General features: G+C 54.1%; 2 protein-coding genes and 6 pseudogenes across 2 annotated transcripts, besides 14 other annotated features; all 8 read left to right on the top strand.

Moving 5' to 3' along the window:
- Positions 1-3,986: part of a sequence feature (areas not merged during assembly with more than two copies in the genome that could not be assigned to a particular haplotype) that runs on past the window's edge.
- On the top strand, positions 799-2,460 carry Tc00.1047053506501.210 (annotated as a pseudogene).
- Positions 3,987-7,777: a sequence feature (heterozygous, non-Esmeraldo-like haplotype).
- Positions 4,623-5,267, top strand: Tc00.1047053506501.190 (mucin TcMUCII, putative; the record flags this gene model as incomplete). Its single annotated transcript, XM_814901.1, has 1 exon — positions 4,623-5,267. The coding sequence occupies one exon, from the start codon at positions 4,623-4,625 to the stop codon at positions 5,265-5,267; it is 645 nt and encodes a 214-aa protein (XP_819994.1).
- Positions 5,810-7,144, top strand: Tc00.1047053506501.184 (annotated as a pseudogene).
- Positions 7,778-11,207: a sequence feature (areas not merged during assembly with more than two copies in the genome that could not be assigned to a particular haplotype).
- Positions 8,590-9,600, top strand: Tc00.1047053506501.177 (annotated as a pseudogene).
- Positions 9,736-10,221: a mobile genetic element.
- Positions 9,897-9,918: a sequence feature (AT_rich).
- Tc00.1047053506501.170 (mucin TcMUCII, putative) lies at positions 11,023-11,631 on the top strand (the record flags this gene model as incomplete). Its single annotated transcript, XM_814900.1, has 1 exon — positions 11,023-11,631. One exon carries the CDS (start codon positions 11,023-11,025, stop codon positions 11,629-11,631), a length of 609 nt encoding a protein of 202 aa, XP_819993.1.
- Positions 11,208-11,675: a sequence feature (heterozygous, non-Esmeraldo-like haplotype).
- Positions 11,419-11,456: a microsatellite.
- Positions 11,676-12,185: a sequence feature (areas merged during assembly that could not be assigned to a particular haplotype. This can correspond to areas where the two haplotypes were merged or to regions with more than two copies in the genome that were merged during assembly.).
- Positions 11,902-11,983: a sequence feature (A-rich).
- Positions 12,186-12,669: a sequence feature (heterozygous, Esmeraldo-like haplotype).
- Tc00.1047053506501.160 lies at positions 12,187-13,323 on the top strand (annotated as a pseudogene).
- Positions 12,670-13,711: a sequence feature (areas not merged during assembly with more than two copies in the genome that could not be assigned to a particular haplotype).
- Positions 13,591-13,612: a microsatellite.
- Positions 13,712-14,593: a sequence feature (haploid, Esmeraldo-like haplotype).
- Positions 13,997-14,884, top strand: Tc00.1047053506501.150 (annotated as a pseudogene).
- Positions 14,594-18,049: part of a sequence feature (areas not merged during assembly with more than two copies in the genome that could not be assigned to a particular haplotype) that runs on past the window's edge.
- On the top strand, positions 16,084-17,934 carry Tc00.1047053506501.141 (annotated as a pseudogene).

Below are 18,049 nucleotides of genomic sequence, written 5' to 3'. Positions count from 1 at the left end.
AGCCCCTGCACTGCTAGAGGAGCTCTCAGCGCGCTTTGGAATGTCGCAGCGGGCACAATTGGACTCGGTGCATTGGCGCCTGTGGCTGCCGTTGTCGACGCTCCGGTTCGCTCTGTTGGAAGTGCCGGCGTGGTCGTGGGGCGGCGAGAGAGCAGCGGCGGACACGGTGACCTCTACGCATTGAGCTCACAGTAACTTCCTTGGCCAGTGGCAGTGCGGATGGAACGGTCATAATGATCGCACCGCCGGCACGCTTGTTGTCGAGTTCCCGAAAGGAGAGTAGTGAAAGAAGGTCCATCCGCATGACTTTTTGCATCTCCGCTTCAGGGCTGCGCATCACAATTGGGGTTGCCGTGCGGTTATGCAACAGGGTATGATCTGCTGGGAGAGCGCGCTGTGCGATGCTCCTGCATCTGGGACTGGTGCTGTGTCAGTGGTGGCTTTTTCGTGGATGGTCACACAAATATTGCGACACCACAAGGAGAGCAGACCAAACACCTCGCGTGTGGGAAGTGTTGCGCCTGGTGAGTACTCTGTGCGACGGTGATGGACGTTCTCTCGACGACGGATTCACGGATTGTCCATTTGGTGGAGTCGGTGCGCATGCTGTGTGTATGGCCGCCTCTGTGGTTTCCTGTTACTCCGTTGCGTGGGCCACATTCTGACGCATTACTGGCCTAAAGCCATTTTGTTTTTCTTACTCTTCTTTTTCCTTTGTTTCCCTCCTCCCGCATCCAGGCTGCACTACTGCACTGCTGCTGCTACTCACACGAAAACAAGAAATGCATTTTACTCAACTCATGCGCCAGCCACGCCGCGCCACACCGCTTTTGCCACTCGTGGTGTTGCTGCTGATGTGATGCGCCAGTGGGTGTGTTGCTGCTGCACCCGCCACACAATACCGCTTTGGGTTTGACGTGATGATGAGGAGGAACGGCCCGCTGTTGACTGCGGTGGTGCGTGAGGTGCCGCGCAAGGGACAAGGCGCCATGCAGGCGTACACCGTCGCCACACAGGATGACGACAGTGGCTGGGAGCCGATCCGCATTGCGGTGTCCACGGAGCATCTGGAGAGGTACGAACAAGAGGAAGTACTGCGAGGAGGGAGAGGATGAGTGCTACAATGCATTGGGGCAAAGGGTGTCATGCAAAGCAGAGCATTTCCTGACGGAGGCAAAGAAACAATTGTGCACTGGAAAGATTCTTCCCGGTGCCGTCAAACTGCACGCTGAGCGACTACTTGTGAAACCCACTGGTGGGACGATAACTGTACCGAGGGCTATGAATGGACCGTGCAGCCATTTTACGGTTCCTACCAGGCACAAGAGTGACGGTGTGCCGAATGCAGATTTTATCATCTACGCTGCTGCTAGGCCATCGGGCACGGATAGCAGGGCTGTGTGGGCGGGCACGTGTAACACATTGACAGACTTTTGCCCCTACATTGGCGCCATGAACTTTGACCCGAAGTACATGACTGACACGGCGTGGAGCGTTCGCGTTGCCGCACACGAAATTGCGCATGCACTTGGGTTCAGCCAGGAGAGCATGAGAGAAAAGAGTCTGGTGAAGAAGCGAGAGAGAAGTGTACGTGGGACGCACCGCAGGATGGTGGCAGGGAAGCACGTTCAGGAGAAAGCGAAAGCGCACTTTGGTTGTAAGTCTCTCGAGGGCATGGTGCTGGAGGATGAAGATGGCCCTCGGGAAAAAGAAATCCCTCACTGGAAGGGACGCCACGCGCGGGACGAGCTGATGGTCCCCACAGTTGGTGCCGGCTACCACACGGCTCTGACGATGGCGGTGTTTGCGGATATGGGATACTACCGCGTGAATTGGAGGATGGCGGAGCCGTTGAGCTGGGGCAGCCGCAGTGGCTGCGACTTCCTGGAGAAGAAGTGCTATACAACCGATAATCTTGCCGCCAAGTATCCTCACATGTTCTGCGATGCTAAAGACACAGAGACGCTTCGCTGCACCTTCGACCGCCGTCACGTTGGGATGTGCACCGCAAGCATCGTTGAAGACAAGGGGAGTCTGGTGGATAAGGACATTTGCCCTGTTGTTTCTTTGGAATTTCACGAAATATCGTCTGGGACAACGTGCAGGACGCGCTCGGACGAAAATGTGGATTATCTCCCTTGGTCGCTGACTGGCGGTGGCTCGTGGTGCCTGGACGCGGAATTACTGGAGACGAAGGACGGTGATGGCCATAAAAGCGTCAAGGGAGTGTGCGCGCAGGTGTCGTGTGAGGAGGGCACAGTGAGGGTGAGGCTCCTCGGCAGCAGTGGGTTTCAGCCTTGCCCTGAGGACACTGACATCCCAGTGACGTTGAAATATTTTCAGAAAGGTGGGAGGATCAAGTGCCCCACGTACGGCGAGGTGTGCACCTTTGCCGCGAACGGCAGCAGTCTTGTCATTCCGAGTGCGTTGGTGGGTGGACAGGGTGACGAGCAAGAGTAGGAAGCAGAGGAGTCGGCGGTTGGTTCAGGGTCGCCTTCTCCGGAGGATACTCGTCCACAGTTGTCTCCTGTGGCGTCTGGTGCCTCCATTGAAAAGGAGCCTCCCGGTGCTTTGGCTGCGGGTGTCGCTGGTGGTGGCCTTCATGCCGGTCCGAGGGGTGATCCGGGGGTGCGGACCGAAAGTGAGGACAACACTCAGCGGCGAGGGAGGAGACCTGGCAGTGGAAGCGAGGGAGCCAACAGAGCCTCCGGCCCCGAAGCTTTTTTTTGCGCCATCACCTGGCGAGGACGTTGCACGAGCGGAGGGCGACCCGCGGGCGGATTGCCCAGCGGTGATTCCCAGTGCCTCCGCGCCTGCCACTCCGATTCCGTCCGTCAACAGCGACGATTTTCAGGCGATACCCGATGCGTTGGTACGGCAGGCCGACAGTGATGGCGGTGTGGCTGCTGCTACTGCTGGCCTCATTCCCTTTGTGCTTCTTGTTGGGGTCGCTGCGGCGGTAGTGGTGGTGCCTCTTTGAGCAGTCGCGGCGGCTGGGCGCAATCAAACTGCGGCAGGGCGACAGTATTTACTTGGCACATTGGCCCCGCACTCAAGATGTGCAAAACCGTAGCAATAACACTATAGTACACTCACTGCATTCCCCATGTCCTTTTTTTCTTGCGGGTGATGGGCAAAATGACCGGTCTTTTATTGCATTGTTTGTTATTCTGGGAAAAGGTGTTTTTTATTATTGCTTAGAGGGTCTAACTTCCGTGAAAACTGTGTGTGAACGAAGTAACATGAAGAAAAAAGACAGTTCCCAGCACCACATGTATACACGCGTTTTTTGATGCGATTGGGACGAAGGGAAACCACCGTACTCTAATCATGAGTAAAAAGTAAAGGAAATGTGCTCCAATGGAGGCGGGGTCGTGCCAGTAGCTGTTTCTCTGAAGGACAGGGACGACTGCCTCTGCCTCCGTAATTGGTGCATGCGGCTTTATCTTTTACACTTTTGTTTGTTTTTGTGGATTTGTTTTTTTTTTGTGTGTGCGTCATTGCGAGAATGTGGAACTCAAATAATTTCTGTGCTTTGGCTTTTAATCTGCATGCGCCCTTTTTATTTTTCTGCGTTCCCGATTTTTTGCATCCGTTTTTGATTGGCTGTGTTTTTTTCGGGTGCTCTGCTGCACTGTGGGTAGTGTGTCTTACTTCCTTCTGTCCCTGCTGTTCTGATTGGGAAAAGACGCTGTGGGTCAGGGTGCATGGCTCCGTGGTTGCGGCACTATTTGTTGTGGTTGCGTTGGGGCAGCCCCGACAAGACTGCCAACGTGTGGCTCCTGGGTGTCTCATTGGGCTCTTTTCCGTCTCCTGCGCGATGGACTCCCATCGCCGGCGCACCCTTTCGTGCGGTGGCGTCAGCGCAACAAGGTGGCAGTTTTGTTGTTATTGCTGCTTCAGCTTTTTTGTGTTTCCCTCTGGTATTGTGAGTTGCGGGTGTCGGATGTGGCGGCAATGAGCCGAAGATAAGGAAGGAGGAGGACGGTGCGTGCGTGCGGGAGGGCCCTGCGGTGTTGGAGCGGTGCGCACTGTTTGCGGGCTTGATGCGTCCCTTTGGTGCATGGCGTGTCTTGGTGTGTCCCTCTTGCCGTGTGTGGTGCCAGCCGGCTCTTCACGATTGTGGCAATGGCGTGTTGACAGCTGTGTTTGGGTTGGCGTTGGATGTTCCACCCTCTGGGGCTACGAGGGCGTATGTGTCACAATGAGCGACACCAATCGCGCACGACGCCTGGTCTGCAGGCAAGTGACGCACCGATTGCCGACGCGGCGCGGCCCTCTTGTCTTTTCGTTCCTCTGGTAGCCTACAGTCTGATGTCTAGCCGTATTGGTCTCCTCTTTTTTCACTCCTTTTGTGTGTGACCGCATGCACTGACCACAACAATTGTACAATATAAGTATTACAGAGTGCAGGTGTGTGTGTGTGTGTATGTGCCTGTTGCCGTGGATTGGAGTGTGTGTCGTGCGTGGTGTGCGGCGTACGGTGCATGCATGGCTGCTGCCCTCTCCTCATGTGGTGTGCCCTCTGTGTGTGTGTCTGCCGCACCTCTCGTCTCCCCTGTTGCTCTCCATGTCCCTCACTGTGCAGATCAGCTCCACACCACTGAACGACCACACTCACGATGATGACGTGCCGTCTGCTGTGCGCCCTGTTGGTGCTCGCCCTGTGCTGCTGCCCGTCCGTGTGCGCTTCAGATTCTCCGAAAGTTCAAGCTCCTTCCCAAAAAACCACGACGACCAAAACAGAGTCACCGCGGGATAATAATGAGAATACGATTGAAAATGATTTACGTGTCACCAGTCATTCATCCACTTCTTCAGAGTTAGGGCTACAGCCGTCCGCTCCGTCAGGCTCGCCAGGTTCCGGTTCCGTTTCAGAACAGAGAACAGATGCCGGAAAGGGACAGAGTTCGACCGTTCCGCGTCCGCAATCAAGTGATGCGGGCAACACTTTACCGAAAGACGATAAGAAAGTCGATACAGGGACACAAATTCACATGGATATATCCACGGACCAAACAGATCAGGAAGCTGAAGCTTCTGCCAAGAGGACCACGACGACGACGACTACACAGGCACCAACTACCACGACCACCACCAAGGCACCAGAGGCACCAAGTATTACGACTACAGAGGCGCCAACCACGACGACCACCCGCACACCGTCACGTCTGCGCGAAATGGACGGCAGCCTCAGCAGCTCTGCGTGGGTGTGTGCCCCGCTGCTGCTCGCAGCATCCGCGCTGGCGTACACCACTCTGGGCTGAAGAGGTGTATGCGGGCTGTGCGTGCCAGCACTCAACCACGGGGATTTGTGTGCGTCCACTGTGGTCCGATGTAATTAAATAAGAGAAAATAATGATTGTGTTTTGCTTCAGTTGCTTCCGCTGCCCTGCTGTGTGCTCCGTCTTGCTGCTCACTGTATCCGTCACGTTGAACGCATCCCAGACACACTTATATGCACGACACGCATACAACTGTTTGCGTGGACGCATGCTTGCATGTGGATGCATGCACAATGGCGCCATACTGTGCGGCTCCTTTTACTAAAGTTTTTTGTTTCTTTTTTACTTGTGTTTTTAATTGTTTTGTTTTCTTTTTTTCTTGCTGATTAATTACTGAAGGACTGTGCATTTGCCTTTTTTGTCCTCCCACTGATTCCAACTGCCTCATGGTGTGTTGCTGCTGCCATTTGTCACTGTGCGGTTGCTGTGGCGTGGCTGTGTGACTTGTTTCTTTTTGCTTTTGCTCTGCGTTGACGGGGAGTTAGTTTGTGCTGAAGGCTACACGCAAGTGACAGGAGTGATGGCGATGATGATGACTGGCCGTGTGCTGCTGGTGTGTGCCCTCTGCGTGCTGTGGTGCGGTGCCGGCTGGGCTTATGCGGGAGACGTTGACAACAACAACGCAGTTGGTGATTGCATGGCGTCGGGAGTTTTGGGTGTGAATCGGTTGCGTGTGCCAAGCGTATGTGGTAAGGTTGTGATCTCGCTGCCCTCGCGTATGGTCTCGTTCATCACCGCCGCTGAAGCCTCGACTAACGATGATGCTTCTGATATTATCGGAGGTAATCCAGACTCACCTTCAGGTGCTGCTGCTGCCGGTTCTGTTTCTGGTGGTGCAGGTGGAGCTGGAGGTAGTGGAGGAGGCGGTGGAACTTCTGGTGGCAGTGGCAATTCCGCTGGCGGAAGTGACGGTAACAGCGACACAACTGAAGATCCTAAAGGTGTTGGTGGTGGTTCTTTGCAGTCTCCTCCTTCAGTTGACCCTAATTCATCTCGCATTCCCAATGAGGTTGGTGAGTCACAGAACACAGAAGTTTCTTTATCCCCTGAGGAGAAGATATCTCCTGAAGCAGCTGCGGAGTCGGGACCAACAGCGTCTCCAGGGAATACAGCACCCAAAAGTGGAGACAGCGGATAAATCGAAACCCAAAGAAGAAGAGAAAGAGCTCTCCGTCACACAAGCAGCAGCACCAATTTTAGTTAATGGAAAGGCTTCAACTGGAGAACAGAATCCGCACAATGATGTGGGGAAGGTGGACCATTCCAGCAACCAAACACCACCGCCAGTACTGCCATCGGCGGTGACATCACCAGCTCCATCAAAAGAACCGGCACCTCCAGCAACAGAACCATCACCAAGCGATGGAAGCATACCAGCACCAAATGTCCCACAGAATGCAAAAGATCAAGAACAAAAAACGTCAGTGTTATCAAACAAAATGACGTCCAATGCACCGGAAATTCCTTCAGAGGATAATGTGGTACAGCAACAAGGTCAAAACACAACCACAGAGGAATTGATGGAAACTTCATCTCGCGGCAGTCAAGCGGAAACAACAACATCATCCATATATACAAGTGGCACTGGCGAAGCCCAGAGTACGGCGGATGCGGATGATGCTCAACGGCCCAACCCCAGTGAATCACAGAACGATCTTGAAGGCAGTGATACCCAAGCAGCTCCCACAGCCAGTGAGGTAGCACCTCAATCAGCAATAACACTCACCACCGCTCAAAAAAATGATACGGGGACGCCTGGTGACAGCGACAGCAGCACCGCGGTCTCCCACACCACCTCCCCTCTTTTGCTTCTTCTTGTTGTTGCGTGTGCGGCTGCTGCGGCGGTGGTGGCCGCGTGAAAGTGAGGGAGAGAGAGCCGTGCACCGCCCGCACACACACTCGTCCTTCACTCACTCTCTGTGTGTGTGTCCCCTTGCATGGACTCTCGCCCTCACCTCATCCCACGAGGCACACACATAATGTGCCCATTGTATATATTGCATGCACACCCATGCAGGCCCGTTGGTGCTCTCTTTTGCACGACACGCACCGCTGCCGTCCTGCCTGGCTGCATGGGCGGAGCACCGTAACTGTTTCTGTTTTGTTTCCATTGCATTGAGTGGGCGACCTCTCTCTCTCTCTGTGTGTGTGTGTGTGTTTTGCTTTACGGGAGCAATGAGAGTGTGTGCGCTGGTCGTCCCACGCCTCGGCTTTTTGTTGTTTTGTAAATTTAATTTTTTTTTCTGCTTGCATTTCAATACTTTTTTCAAATTCATTTTGTGTTTTTTTTTCTTCTCACTCCAAACATCCCTCTTTTCTTCTTTTGCTTTTGGGGGCAATCAATATGGACGTTTCTTTTCTTTTCTACTCTTCCCTCTTTAATTGTTTCTTCTGCACTCTTCCTGTGAGGGGTGCCGTGTGTTTCCCGCCCAACTGCTCCGCCCGCACACCCACCGACACGCTCATGACGACGGCCCTGTGCGCCTCGCCTGCTGCACGCATGAGGAGGGGCCGCGACGAACGGCGCGCTGAGGGAGCCGTGACGTGTGGGCGTGCGACGAGGGCCTGTGGAGCGGAGCACACATTTCTTTCCCTCTTGTTTTGTTTTCTTGCGGCCAGGGCGGGCAGACACCCGCAGCGCCACGCACACACAGCCACACCCTGCCGCCGTGTTGTTTGCTTTTTTTTTTGTTCTTCTTTTTTTTGTGGATGTGTGTGTGCTGCCACCGTGCGTGATTGTTGAGGTTGTGGCCGTACCGCATGCATCGCTGCCATCCAGCTGTGCCTCCTGCTGTTCTGATGTGCCTCCCTGTGCTCCTCCTCTTTGCAGCTTCTCCAACAGACACCCACACACATAAGTACTTGCACAGTGCTCTGCAAGAATGTATTTGCACTGCCGAGTACGTGCGTTGCTCGGTGTGTGCTGGCGCGTGACGGACGGTGCCACGATGGCCTCCTCTGGCGATGACAGTCGCTGTGTTCTCGGCACACACCCACACACTTCCTTGTCTCTCTGTGGGAGTGATTGCGGCAGCAGCGTGGTCTACGGCAGCGGCAGCTGGTGTCTTGGAGAGGGACGAGGCGCCGAGGAACAAGAGGGCGAACCTGCTGGACGAGATTACGATGGCGGATGAAAGCTGTTTCGTTGCCTGTGCTTCGTACATTGCTAAGAGTGCGCCGTGTCGCCGCCTGACGGGATGCCTGCACTTGGCACCCCTCGAGGCATTGTGTTGTTTCATTCAGTGTGATGTCACAATCATAATGGCAGCACCTTTCTTCACCGGCTCCGAGTGTGACAATACGAATGACGGCAAAGAGAGCGATGAGGATTATGGGTGAGGACTTGCACCGAGGGGCGGGTTATTTGCGTGTCTTTGCACACGAATCCTGGGAGGGTTTGAATGCCGTCTCCACAATTCCCGGCCTTGCGGAACCGTTGGCTTTCGCGCTGTCACCCACCGTAATTAGTGCCCCATGCGTTGAGGCTGATCCATTTACCGTGGAGTTCACGCAGCAGCTCTCGAGTGTTTGTGCTGCTGGTCCCGCGTTGGCCCTTTCGCATGTATTTCAGCGTTGCCTGGCGGATGATTTGATGTCTGTGTTGTCCAGGCCGCCGCCTCCAGTTTTCTTTTGGTGCCCAATAAGAAACACTTTCCGTTGCGGTGGATATTTATTTGCGTGGCCGTCGATGCCTGTGACGATGCTCAACGGGTGTGTCTTTTGTTTGGTGGGCACGAGGGAGACTTCGGTGTGTGCCGACGCCTCCGCGAAAGTCTTCGTTGACGGATCGAGGCGAAAATAAGGGAGGTCTGTCCGCTGCATCTCTCAAGGCAGCTGCGGGGCACTCCGGACGCACAGAGTGAATGGATGGATGCCGCGCAGCTGGGGAGACCAGTTTTCTTCTCCGCCCTCCGTTGCCGGGGGAATCGAGAATCCACAGCGTCACTGCCACCTGCATTTTACTGCTGGGGATCGACTGTTCTGAAGTTGCCCGTCTAATGTGAATTCCAGCGTCAGTGCAGGAAGACGCTTTCACGCATTGCGAGTAGTTGCTCCAGCCTCGAGCTCATCAATATCCACAGCAGGGAGCAATGCATCTTGGTGGCCGGTGACGTTCAGACGAGTTTGTTTCACTTCACCCGCCTCGTGTTTGTGGGGGACACTGCGCATCGACCCTCCCCAACAGTCCCACCACCTTCACTTTCCCCCGCCGACCGCTGCCATCTGCTGACGGTACAGTTGCTTGGCTCCGCCAATAATGCGCTTTTGAAACGTCCTCTCCGCACTCTGCAGGATTATTGCCGTGGAGGAGTTGATGGCATATGGTGCGGGTGTGGCGTCGACGGAGTCATCCACGCATTGTCTTAGAAACATGACTTTGAGTCGTGTCAGTCACGCCGTGTTTCCTTTTTTCTTGCTGGGAGTCTTGTGGGTGTGTTTGGGCCCTTTTAGGAGCCTGTGTAGAGAATGATCGCGGGAGAGCTGGCTGCCTTAATGAATGTATATATATATATATACACCCTGATAGAACGAATATACACTTCTTTACGACACTTTTCTACCGTATGAGTTTTGGGAAGGCCACGACTTTAGGGAGCCGACAGCGGCCGGATAATTTTTATTTTTATTTTTACCATCGCACCCACCCCCTTTTGGTTCCCACCACGCGGCGGGGTCTTGTGGCCGCAGGACCCCAAAAGTCTGCCACGTCGTAAGTAATAAATAAATATATGTATCCTATCCGAATAGAGTGGGCGGGCCACGATTGTGGCTAACGGATGGTATGTATATATAAACATGCGTTTATTTGCCTCGTGTTGAACTTTAAGGATGTGGTGAACCCACTCTTATTCCGTTGATCCCTCACTTATTTCTATCGTGTTTGGTTTTTATTTTTGAGAAACTCAGGATTCGGGCAGCGGCCCAGAAGATTATTCTTTATTGCATCACCTTACCAAAGAGAAGCAGGAACAACACAAACCGAATTATTGGCTGCACCAACACAAGAAACATTCACAAGAGGAAAATAAATAATAATTGTGCATCCTGCAGAAATCCCCACACACGATCCAGGCATGAAGGTTTGCCCTTCGCAAAACAAAACAAAACGCATGCAGACATCTGCCAACATCCAAACAGAAAAGCAAATAAATGGTTGCTTGCATTATTCCATTCCTTGCGCTTACTTTTGGGTGTACGGCTGCTGCTGCGATGGTGCCCAGGAGTGCATGAAGTGGTGTGCGCTGAGTATGAACGAGGGCCAAAGGCAACTGAATTGTTTTTGTGATGAATATTGACTGCACTTCCCGTGGACCAACAATCCACGTGGTGTGCGGGGATCTCTTCATTTTAATTGTTACTTTGCTTTTGTGTTGCTGTGTGCGCTGCACCTCCTCTTGTGTTTGTGCGTACCCTCCGTGAGGGGTGCCGACACGACGGACCGCTCTCGCCGTATGTGCATGCGGTGGAGCCTTGTGTGCCGCTCCTGTTTGCTTCTCCCTCTTCCATCTGTGTGTTGGTGCTGCGGCAGGGCTGTGTGTGTGTGTGTGCCTGTTGCCGTGGATTGGAGTGTGTGTCGTGCGTGGTGTGCGGCGTACGGTGCATGCCTGGCTGCTGCCCTCTCCTCATGTGGTGTGCCCTCTGTGTGTGTGTCTGCCGCACCTCTCGTCTCCCCTGTTGCTCTCCATGTCCCTCACTGTGCAGATCAGCTCCACACCACTGAACGACCACACTCACGATGATGACGTGCCGTCTGCTGTGCGCCCTGTTGGTGCTTGCCCTGTGCTGCTGCCCGTCCGTGTGCGCGGCAGGTGAAGAGGAAGAAAATAAAACCGAACAAAAAACCGTTCCAAAGGGTGTCGGGAAAGAGGGACCAGGTCAGGAAACGGATCCGCTTCTTACAACTCCTCAGCCACAGACAAGAGAGGAGGGGGATGGGAGTGAGGAACAGGAACCAAATATGGCGCTTCATACGTCACAGGAAACGGGTACAATAAAAGAAACAGCAGAGTCACAAAATACTTCCAATAATACACAGGATCAGGAACAAGAAGATGGGCAATCCACTAAGGAAGAGACTGAAAATACGAACACTAACACGTCAAATGAACAACACAAGGAATCAAATGCACCAACAACGACCACGACGACAACTACTACAACGACGACGACCACCACCACTGCGCCCGAGGCACCAAGTATTACGACTACAGAGGCACCAACCACGACGACCACCCGCGCACCGTCACATCTTCGCGAAATGGACGGCAGCCTCAGCAGCTCTGCGTGGGTGTGTGCCCCGCTGCTGCTCGCCGTATCCGCGCTGGCGTACACCACTGTGGGCTGAAGAGGTGTATGCGGGCTGTGCTTGCCAGCACTCAGCCACGGGGATTTGTGTGCGTCCACTGTGGTCCGATGAAAATAAATAAGAGAAAATAATGATTGTGTTTTGCTTCACTTGCTTCCGCTGCCCTGCTGTGTGCTCCGTGTTGTGTCCCACATTCTTGACGTTGAACGCATCCTAGACACACTCGTATGCAAGGCACGCTCACAACTGTTTGCGTGGACGCATTTCTGTATGTGAGTTCATGGACACAGGATCCATTTGGTGCAGCTGTTTGTTTTTAATCTTTTTTACTTTATTGCTGTTTGTTTACTGTTTTTTGCTTTTAATTGTTTTTTTTTATGTTTTTCTTTCTGATCAATTATTGTGGGGCTGTGTGTATTGTTTTTTTTTCTTGCCCTTTCACTGATTACAACTGCCTCCGGATATGTGCGCTGGGCTGCTTCCATTTGTCACTGTGTGGTGACTGTGTGTGGTTTTGTGACTTTTTTTTTTTTTTTGCTCTGCGTTGACGGGGAGTTAGTTTGTGCTGAAGGCTACACGCAAGTGACAGGAGTGATGGCGATGATGATGACTGGCCGTGTGCTGCTGGTGTGTGCCCTCTGCGTGCTGTGGTGCGGTGCCGGCGGTAGATGTGAAAATTTGGGAACCCTTTCTTTTGAGCCTGCAGTTGAAAACCCGATAATTGCGCCGGCCCCCCAAAAAGGCAGTGATTTGCCAAAAAGTAATGAAGTTGAAGACCCAAAACCTTTAGGGGAAGGTCAAAATCATGATTCAGCGACTTTGCCGGAGAAAGAGACCTGCAAGAATGATTCAACTAAGTCGCCGAAGTGCACTGAGGGTCCTGAAGTTGTAAGTGCTTCTCCTTTGGATCCTGTTGGCCAAGCCATACATCGTGAAGTTGATAACCGCGTGAGTCATACTCCCTCAGAAGTGGATACGAATAGGGAAAAACAGGAAGTACAGGGAAGGACTCAGGATGGGGAAACATTACTGCAAGATCCAGCGAAACAAAAAGAATCCAAAATTACGATACAAGAAGATCATTCATCCTCATCTTCACCATCAAAGGCAAACCAGGAGACAGTGAGTTCAGCAGATATCTCTGGTGTCGGCATTGGCACAGTGCAGAGAGATAATATGCAGAATACGTTAAATGATAACGATGGCAGCGAAGGTCGAGCTTCACAGCCTGACTCCGCCAGTGGTAACACTCAGACCTCTGTTGATGAGGACACTTCTTCAAATGGCGGCGCACCGCAGGTCAATACTGCTGCCGACACTGACAGCGCAGGATCCTCAACAACAGCACTCAACAATACCGATACAAAAAGGAGAATTCTGGCGGTGGTGACAGCAGCCTTGCAGCCTTACCAGCTGTGGGGACCAACACTGCCACAACCAACACGAAAACCACTCAAGATGCGAGTGAATACAACAAGGACGGCGTCAAGCTATCCACCGAAGACGTGGAGCAGAATGCTTTCAAAACCAACTCTACAGCGAATTCAGGCTCAACAGAAACCGCAGCAGCCAACAGTGAAGTGCCCACGGCAGCAAGCAACGCCACACATATAGCAAGCAATACAGAGACCACAGCAGACGGTGACGGCAGCACCGCGGTCTCCCACACCACCTCCCCTCTTTTGCTTCTTCTTGTTGTTGCGTGTGCGGCTGCGGTGGTGGCCGCGTGAGAGTGAGGGAGAGAGAGCCGTGCACCGCCCGCACACACACTCGTCTTTCACTCACTCTCTGTGTGTGTGTCCCCTTGCATGGACTCTCGCCCTCACCTCATCCCACGAGGCACACACATAATGTGCCCATTGTATATATGAATGCACACCCATGCAGGCCCGTTGGTGCTCTCTTTTGCACCACACGCACCGCTGCCGTCCTGCCTGGCTGCATGGGCGGAGCACCGTAACTGTTTCTGTTTTTTTTCCATTGCATTGAGTGGGCGACCTCTCTCTCTCTCTCTCTCTCTGTGTGTGTGTTTTGCTTTACGGGAGCAATGAGAGTGTGTGCGCTGATCGTCCCACGCTTCGTTTGCTTTTTAAATTTATTGTTTTACTTGTGTTGTGGTTGGGTACACCCATTACTTTTTTTTTTTTGATTAGTGGTTTGCTTTGACTGCGGATGTATGATTTTCTATTTCATTTTTTCTTCTTTTTCTTTTGATCGACTGGGAGTATTTCTTATCCGTGTCACGCTACCAAGTTTTTTTCTTTGACATACGCCATGCGTCCGTTGATCCACGTTAACCCCGCTGTCTGCATCGCTACCGGTGCTGCTATTGTGATGATCTGTGCGATGTGGTTTGCCGGCGGATGGCTTGCTTTCACCCTGAAGTATCCCTTATTTCTTGACGATGTGGTGCGCTCCCACAGCGAGTTTTATCTCGTTTACGGTGGGGAGAATGCATCCCAGGTTGCTGGATGCGTTGCAGGTGTGCAGCGTCGTCTGGAAGGACCCATGGGTGCCCGTCCGCATTAAGACGTCTACAACGAACCCGTGTGACAGCAGGAGGCACTGCGGTTTCTCCTGGTCTCACGCAATGAATTCATTGAATGACAATCGCTACTGTAAGGATGGTGTTCTATCCTCTGCGCACGGTAATATCCTTGAAGAGGAGACTGTCCCTGCTGCTGTCAAACTGCATGAGGATTGTCTGCTCGTCCAGCCACTGGAGGGTCCGTTGATTGTGCCTCCATTTGCCACGGGCAGCGTTTGCAGTTGGTTCACGGTGACTGCTGGGCATTGTTCCACTGGTGTTGTCAATTCTGACATGGTGCAGTGCGTGGCTGCAGCGTTGGGTGTTGCGTGATCACTGCCGTGCGGCACGCTGGAGGATGGCCGTCCAGTCGCTGGCGCCATGCACTTTGCCTGTCAGTTTCATTTCACGGACGCATCGCCACCTGCATCGCCGCGCACCTGATGGCCCATGCTCTCGGGTTTGACTGCCCGCACTTGGCAGGCCGCAGCATGGTGAGGAATGCTATTGGTGTGCGTGGCAGAGCGCTGTCGGTGGTGGTGGACTCGACGAATGCCGCGATGGCTGCGAGTGAGCACCAAGACTGCGACGAAATTGATGGCGTGGAGCTGCAGGATGACGATGGGGACGGGAGGATGCTGGAGTCGCACTGGTCGCGGCGCCACGCGAGGGATGAGTGGATAGCACCGATTGTGTGTGAGCTGCTGCAGAGGAAGTGCTCCGCACTGAACATGAGTGAATATCGCCACATGCTCTGCGACGTGGGTGTCCCTGTCAAACGCTGCGCGTCGGATCGTTATTCCCGCGGTCGCGGTTGGTATTTGGGAGTATCCATGAAATGCCAGCCAAATGCCCGATGGACCGTTGCCCCATCACTGATCCCGCACTGGATGTGAGGGATATTGACGCCATTATTTGGAGAGGAGAATATTTGTCTGCGATGCCTGGGGATGAGCCCTCTTCGTGGTGTCTGGACACGCTTCCCAACAACACGACGGATGCAAAGGAACCCTGAAGAAACGTATTTTAGTGCTGCCTTGCGTGCGGCATTGAGGTGCCTCGGCATGCAGGTGCATCTGGCAATGACTGAAAAGGGTAACGTCCGTTGGTCTCATGCACGGACGGGGCGACGATTGCTTGGGCCACTCGACCCTACGATGGGGGACCGTTATTTGCCGTGACCACGCGCAGGTGTGCACGATATCTTTCACCAGCGGTGGCCTACTTCCAGTGGTTCCGTGGGACGGCGAGGAGAGAGCATGTGGAGCAGGACGGTTTCACCGGCATATACTGAACAAGGATTGCCAGGGGCATCCGTCCTCGTTGCGGAGAGCATTGAGACCGGCCGCGGAAAACCATCAAGGGACTTAGACACGGCTGCTCCCCAGAAGCATCCGTCGCCAGAGGAGAAGTGGATCCGGCCAGGATGCCCCGACAGACCGCAAGAAGCTTCTCTCGGCGGCAGGGACCGAAGCAGCGAGACGGACGGCAGGCAGGACACACCTCCGAATCCCGGTGATGACACTGTTGCTGCTGCTTGTCCCTGTCCGCTGCTTCTGCTTGCCTCTGCTGCCGCCGTGCCAACACTCCATCGAGTTGCGGTGTGGATGGCGTTGCGCTGCGAGGCGACTGTGCTTCCTCCTGCGTGGCTCGCACTCAGCACTGTACGTCCAATAGGAAAAACATTCATTTCAATGGGTCCCGTTCTCCATATGCATGTGCCATGTCCGCTCCGTTTTTGTGTTTGAAATTGGTGGTATTTACGATGCACACAGCTCTTCTTGTGTTGGTTGCCGATGTTGGGGGCACCGTATGGTAGTATGGCATTGCTTGTGTTTTTTTTATATTTTCTGAGACGCACACACACAAAAACGGTACGAGTGGAATGTGCACACACAAGACACACACATATCCAAGCACATTTTCTGTGTGAATTCTACTTAACATATTATGCGTGGCGTGTTGGTGCGAGCAAGGCCGACGGAAGAGGGGAGCTGCGTGAGCCCAGCAATGGCGTTTGTGGTTGTGTGCGGGATTATATATTCCACCAGGTGCTTGACGCCGTTCATGGATCGTCTAAAGTTTTTTTCTGCGATGCCCATGCTGCGTCTGCGCTAAGCTGCTCACTGCGTCTTCATGACCTCATGGAGCACGGAGTGACGCTGTTCGAGGACCCCGTGACACCGAGGCAGCCGATTATTAGTAGCCCTGCGCCCTACTTTTTTGCTGTGGAGGATGCGTCTGTGAGCCGCGTGGTTGAGGATTGGATGGCAAAGGTTGCTTACAGGGATGTACACGTCTTTGCGCTGGGGTGCACCCCGCATCGCAGTTCTCAGCAACTCGCGCGGGCTCGGATAGCGCCGAGGGCGATGCGTTTCAAGGACATTATGTTAGACTTTACTGCCCTGAGGTGCTGGTGCTCCACCTCAGCATGCAGAATGGGTTCCCTCAGCTGCTGTCGCCACTGTCGCCACAGACTTGAGAGTCCGTTGTGGATGTTGCGGCGTCACGTCTTGTGGCGGCTTTTCACGCCATGAACAACGGTGTGCCCGGCATTTGCCAACAAAACAGGGGCAACATCTGCCATGGGTTTGCCGGGACCTTTTTCGGGGGCTCGCCAGGCAATACCACGACGAGCAGGATTTCACTTAGGGGCACCGACAGCTGCGGCAACCCGGTGCGGATCATCGTTGATTGGGGCTGTGTCACGGTGACGCCGCTGATGCACCAACGCACATGTCAGTGTCTGCTTGATGGCCTGATGCCGCTGGGGAATAAAGTGTATGAGCAGACCTGTAGGAATTGTCTGGGTGCGGAATCAAAGCGGCAGTAATTGATGGGGAAGATGTGTATTGGTGCTCCTACTGTCATTGTTTTGTTGCGCAGTGCGTGGAGGAGCTTTCGGTGGCGCCGAAAAAAACTCCACGCGTATCACCCGGGATTGGCGCAGGGCGTGGAGCCGAAGGCCAAGCTTGTGAGGTTGGGCAGTGCGGTGCGGGCTTCGCCGGAGTTTCGGGAGAGGCAAGCCAGACTGTCGCTGCACATCGATATTTGCGCGAGGCTTGTGGCACAGTACCGGGAGAAGCGACTGGCGGAGGCGCGGGAGGTGGAACAAGAAATCGCCGTTGGGCTCAAACCCCTCAGGGAAAGCCTGGATGGCGTGCAGCACCTGACGAGGGATGCCGCGATGCCCCGGCCAGTGCGTCTGCGTCTTTTCCTGTTGCTTGTGGCTGCGAGCAGCACCGACGAGTTGACGGAGGCCAAGAAGCAGCAGCTGATCCGAGACGGTGGACTGACGCCCGACGCCCATTTGTCCGCGAACCTTGAGCATGTGACGAGGAGGGCCGGGAGCGTGCAACGATACAGCACGGCGTCGGCGCAGAGCGAACAGAGCACGAGTGCCTCTGCGAGCAACGCCGCGACGGACGAGGATCCGTTTCTGAAGCATGCCTGTATGATTATGGAGACGGGCAGGAAGAGGACGCTGCGGGTTGAGCTGTCGTTGGCATCGGTGCAGCGCGATCATGCGATGAGGACAAATGGCGCGAGTGGTGGCCAAAACAGTGGAGCAGGGACAACGCCGGGCCATTTCAAGGGTGTGGTGGCAAAGGGGAGAATCATCCTGAGCTGGGTGGCGGTGGCGGTGGTGGGACGATTGCCCTCACAACTCCTCAGCGCATTGTGCTGCTTGTTTTGGGTGGTGCGGCCTGCAGCGAGAGGCGCTCGGTCCATGAGATATCCAAAAGGTATGGCCGTGAGGTGGTCATTGGGGAGCCTCGTTGCCGCGTCCTGAGGTGTGTGTGTGCAGGGACTTGGCACCCTACGGCAGTAGGACTTAGGGGCGAGACACGTACAGGAATGCATCGAGGGCCAAAGAGTGGAACAGATGCAACCACACACGATTGCGGGTGTCCATGGGGATTGTGTGCG

This window comes from Trypanosoma cruzi, genomic scaffold (genome assembly GCF_000209065.1).
Source record: "Trypanosoma cruzi strain CL Brener 1047053516579 genomic scaffold, whole genome shotgun sequence".
Classification (NCBI taxonomy): Eukaryota; Euglenozoa; class Kinetoplastea; order Trypanosomatida; family Trypanosomatidae; genus Trypanosoma; species Trypanosoma cruzi.
The sequence above is the reverse complement of the archived record's forward strand: the minus strand, read 5'-3'. Positions and strand labels throughout refer to the sequence as shown.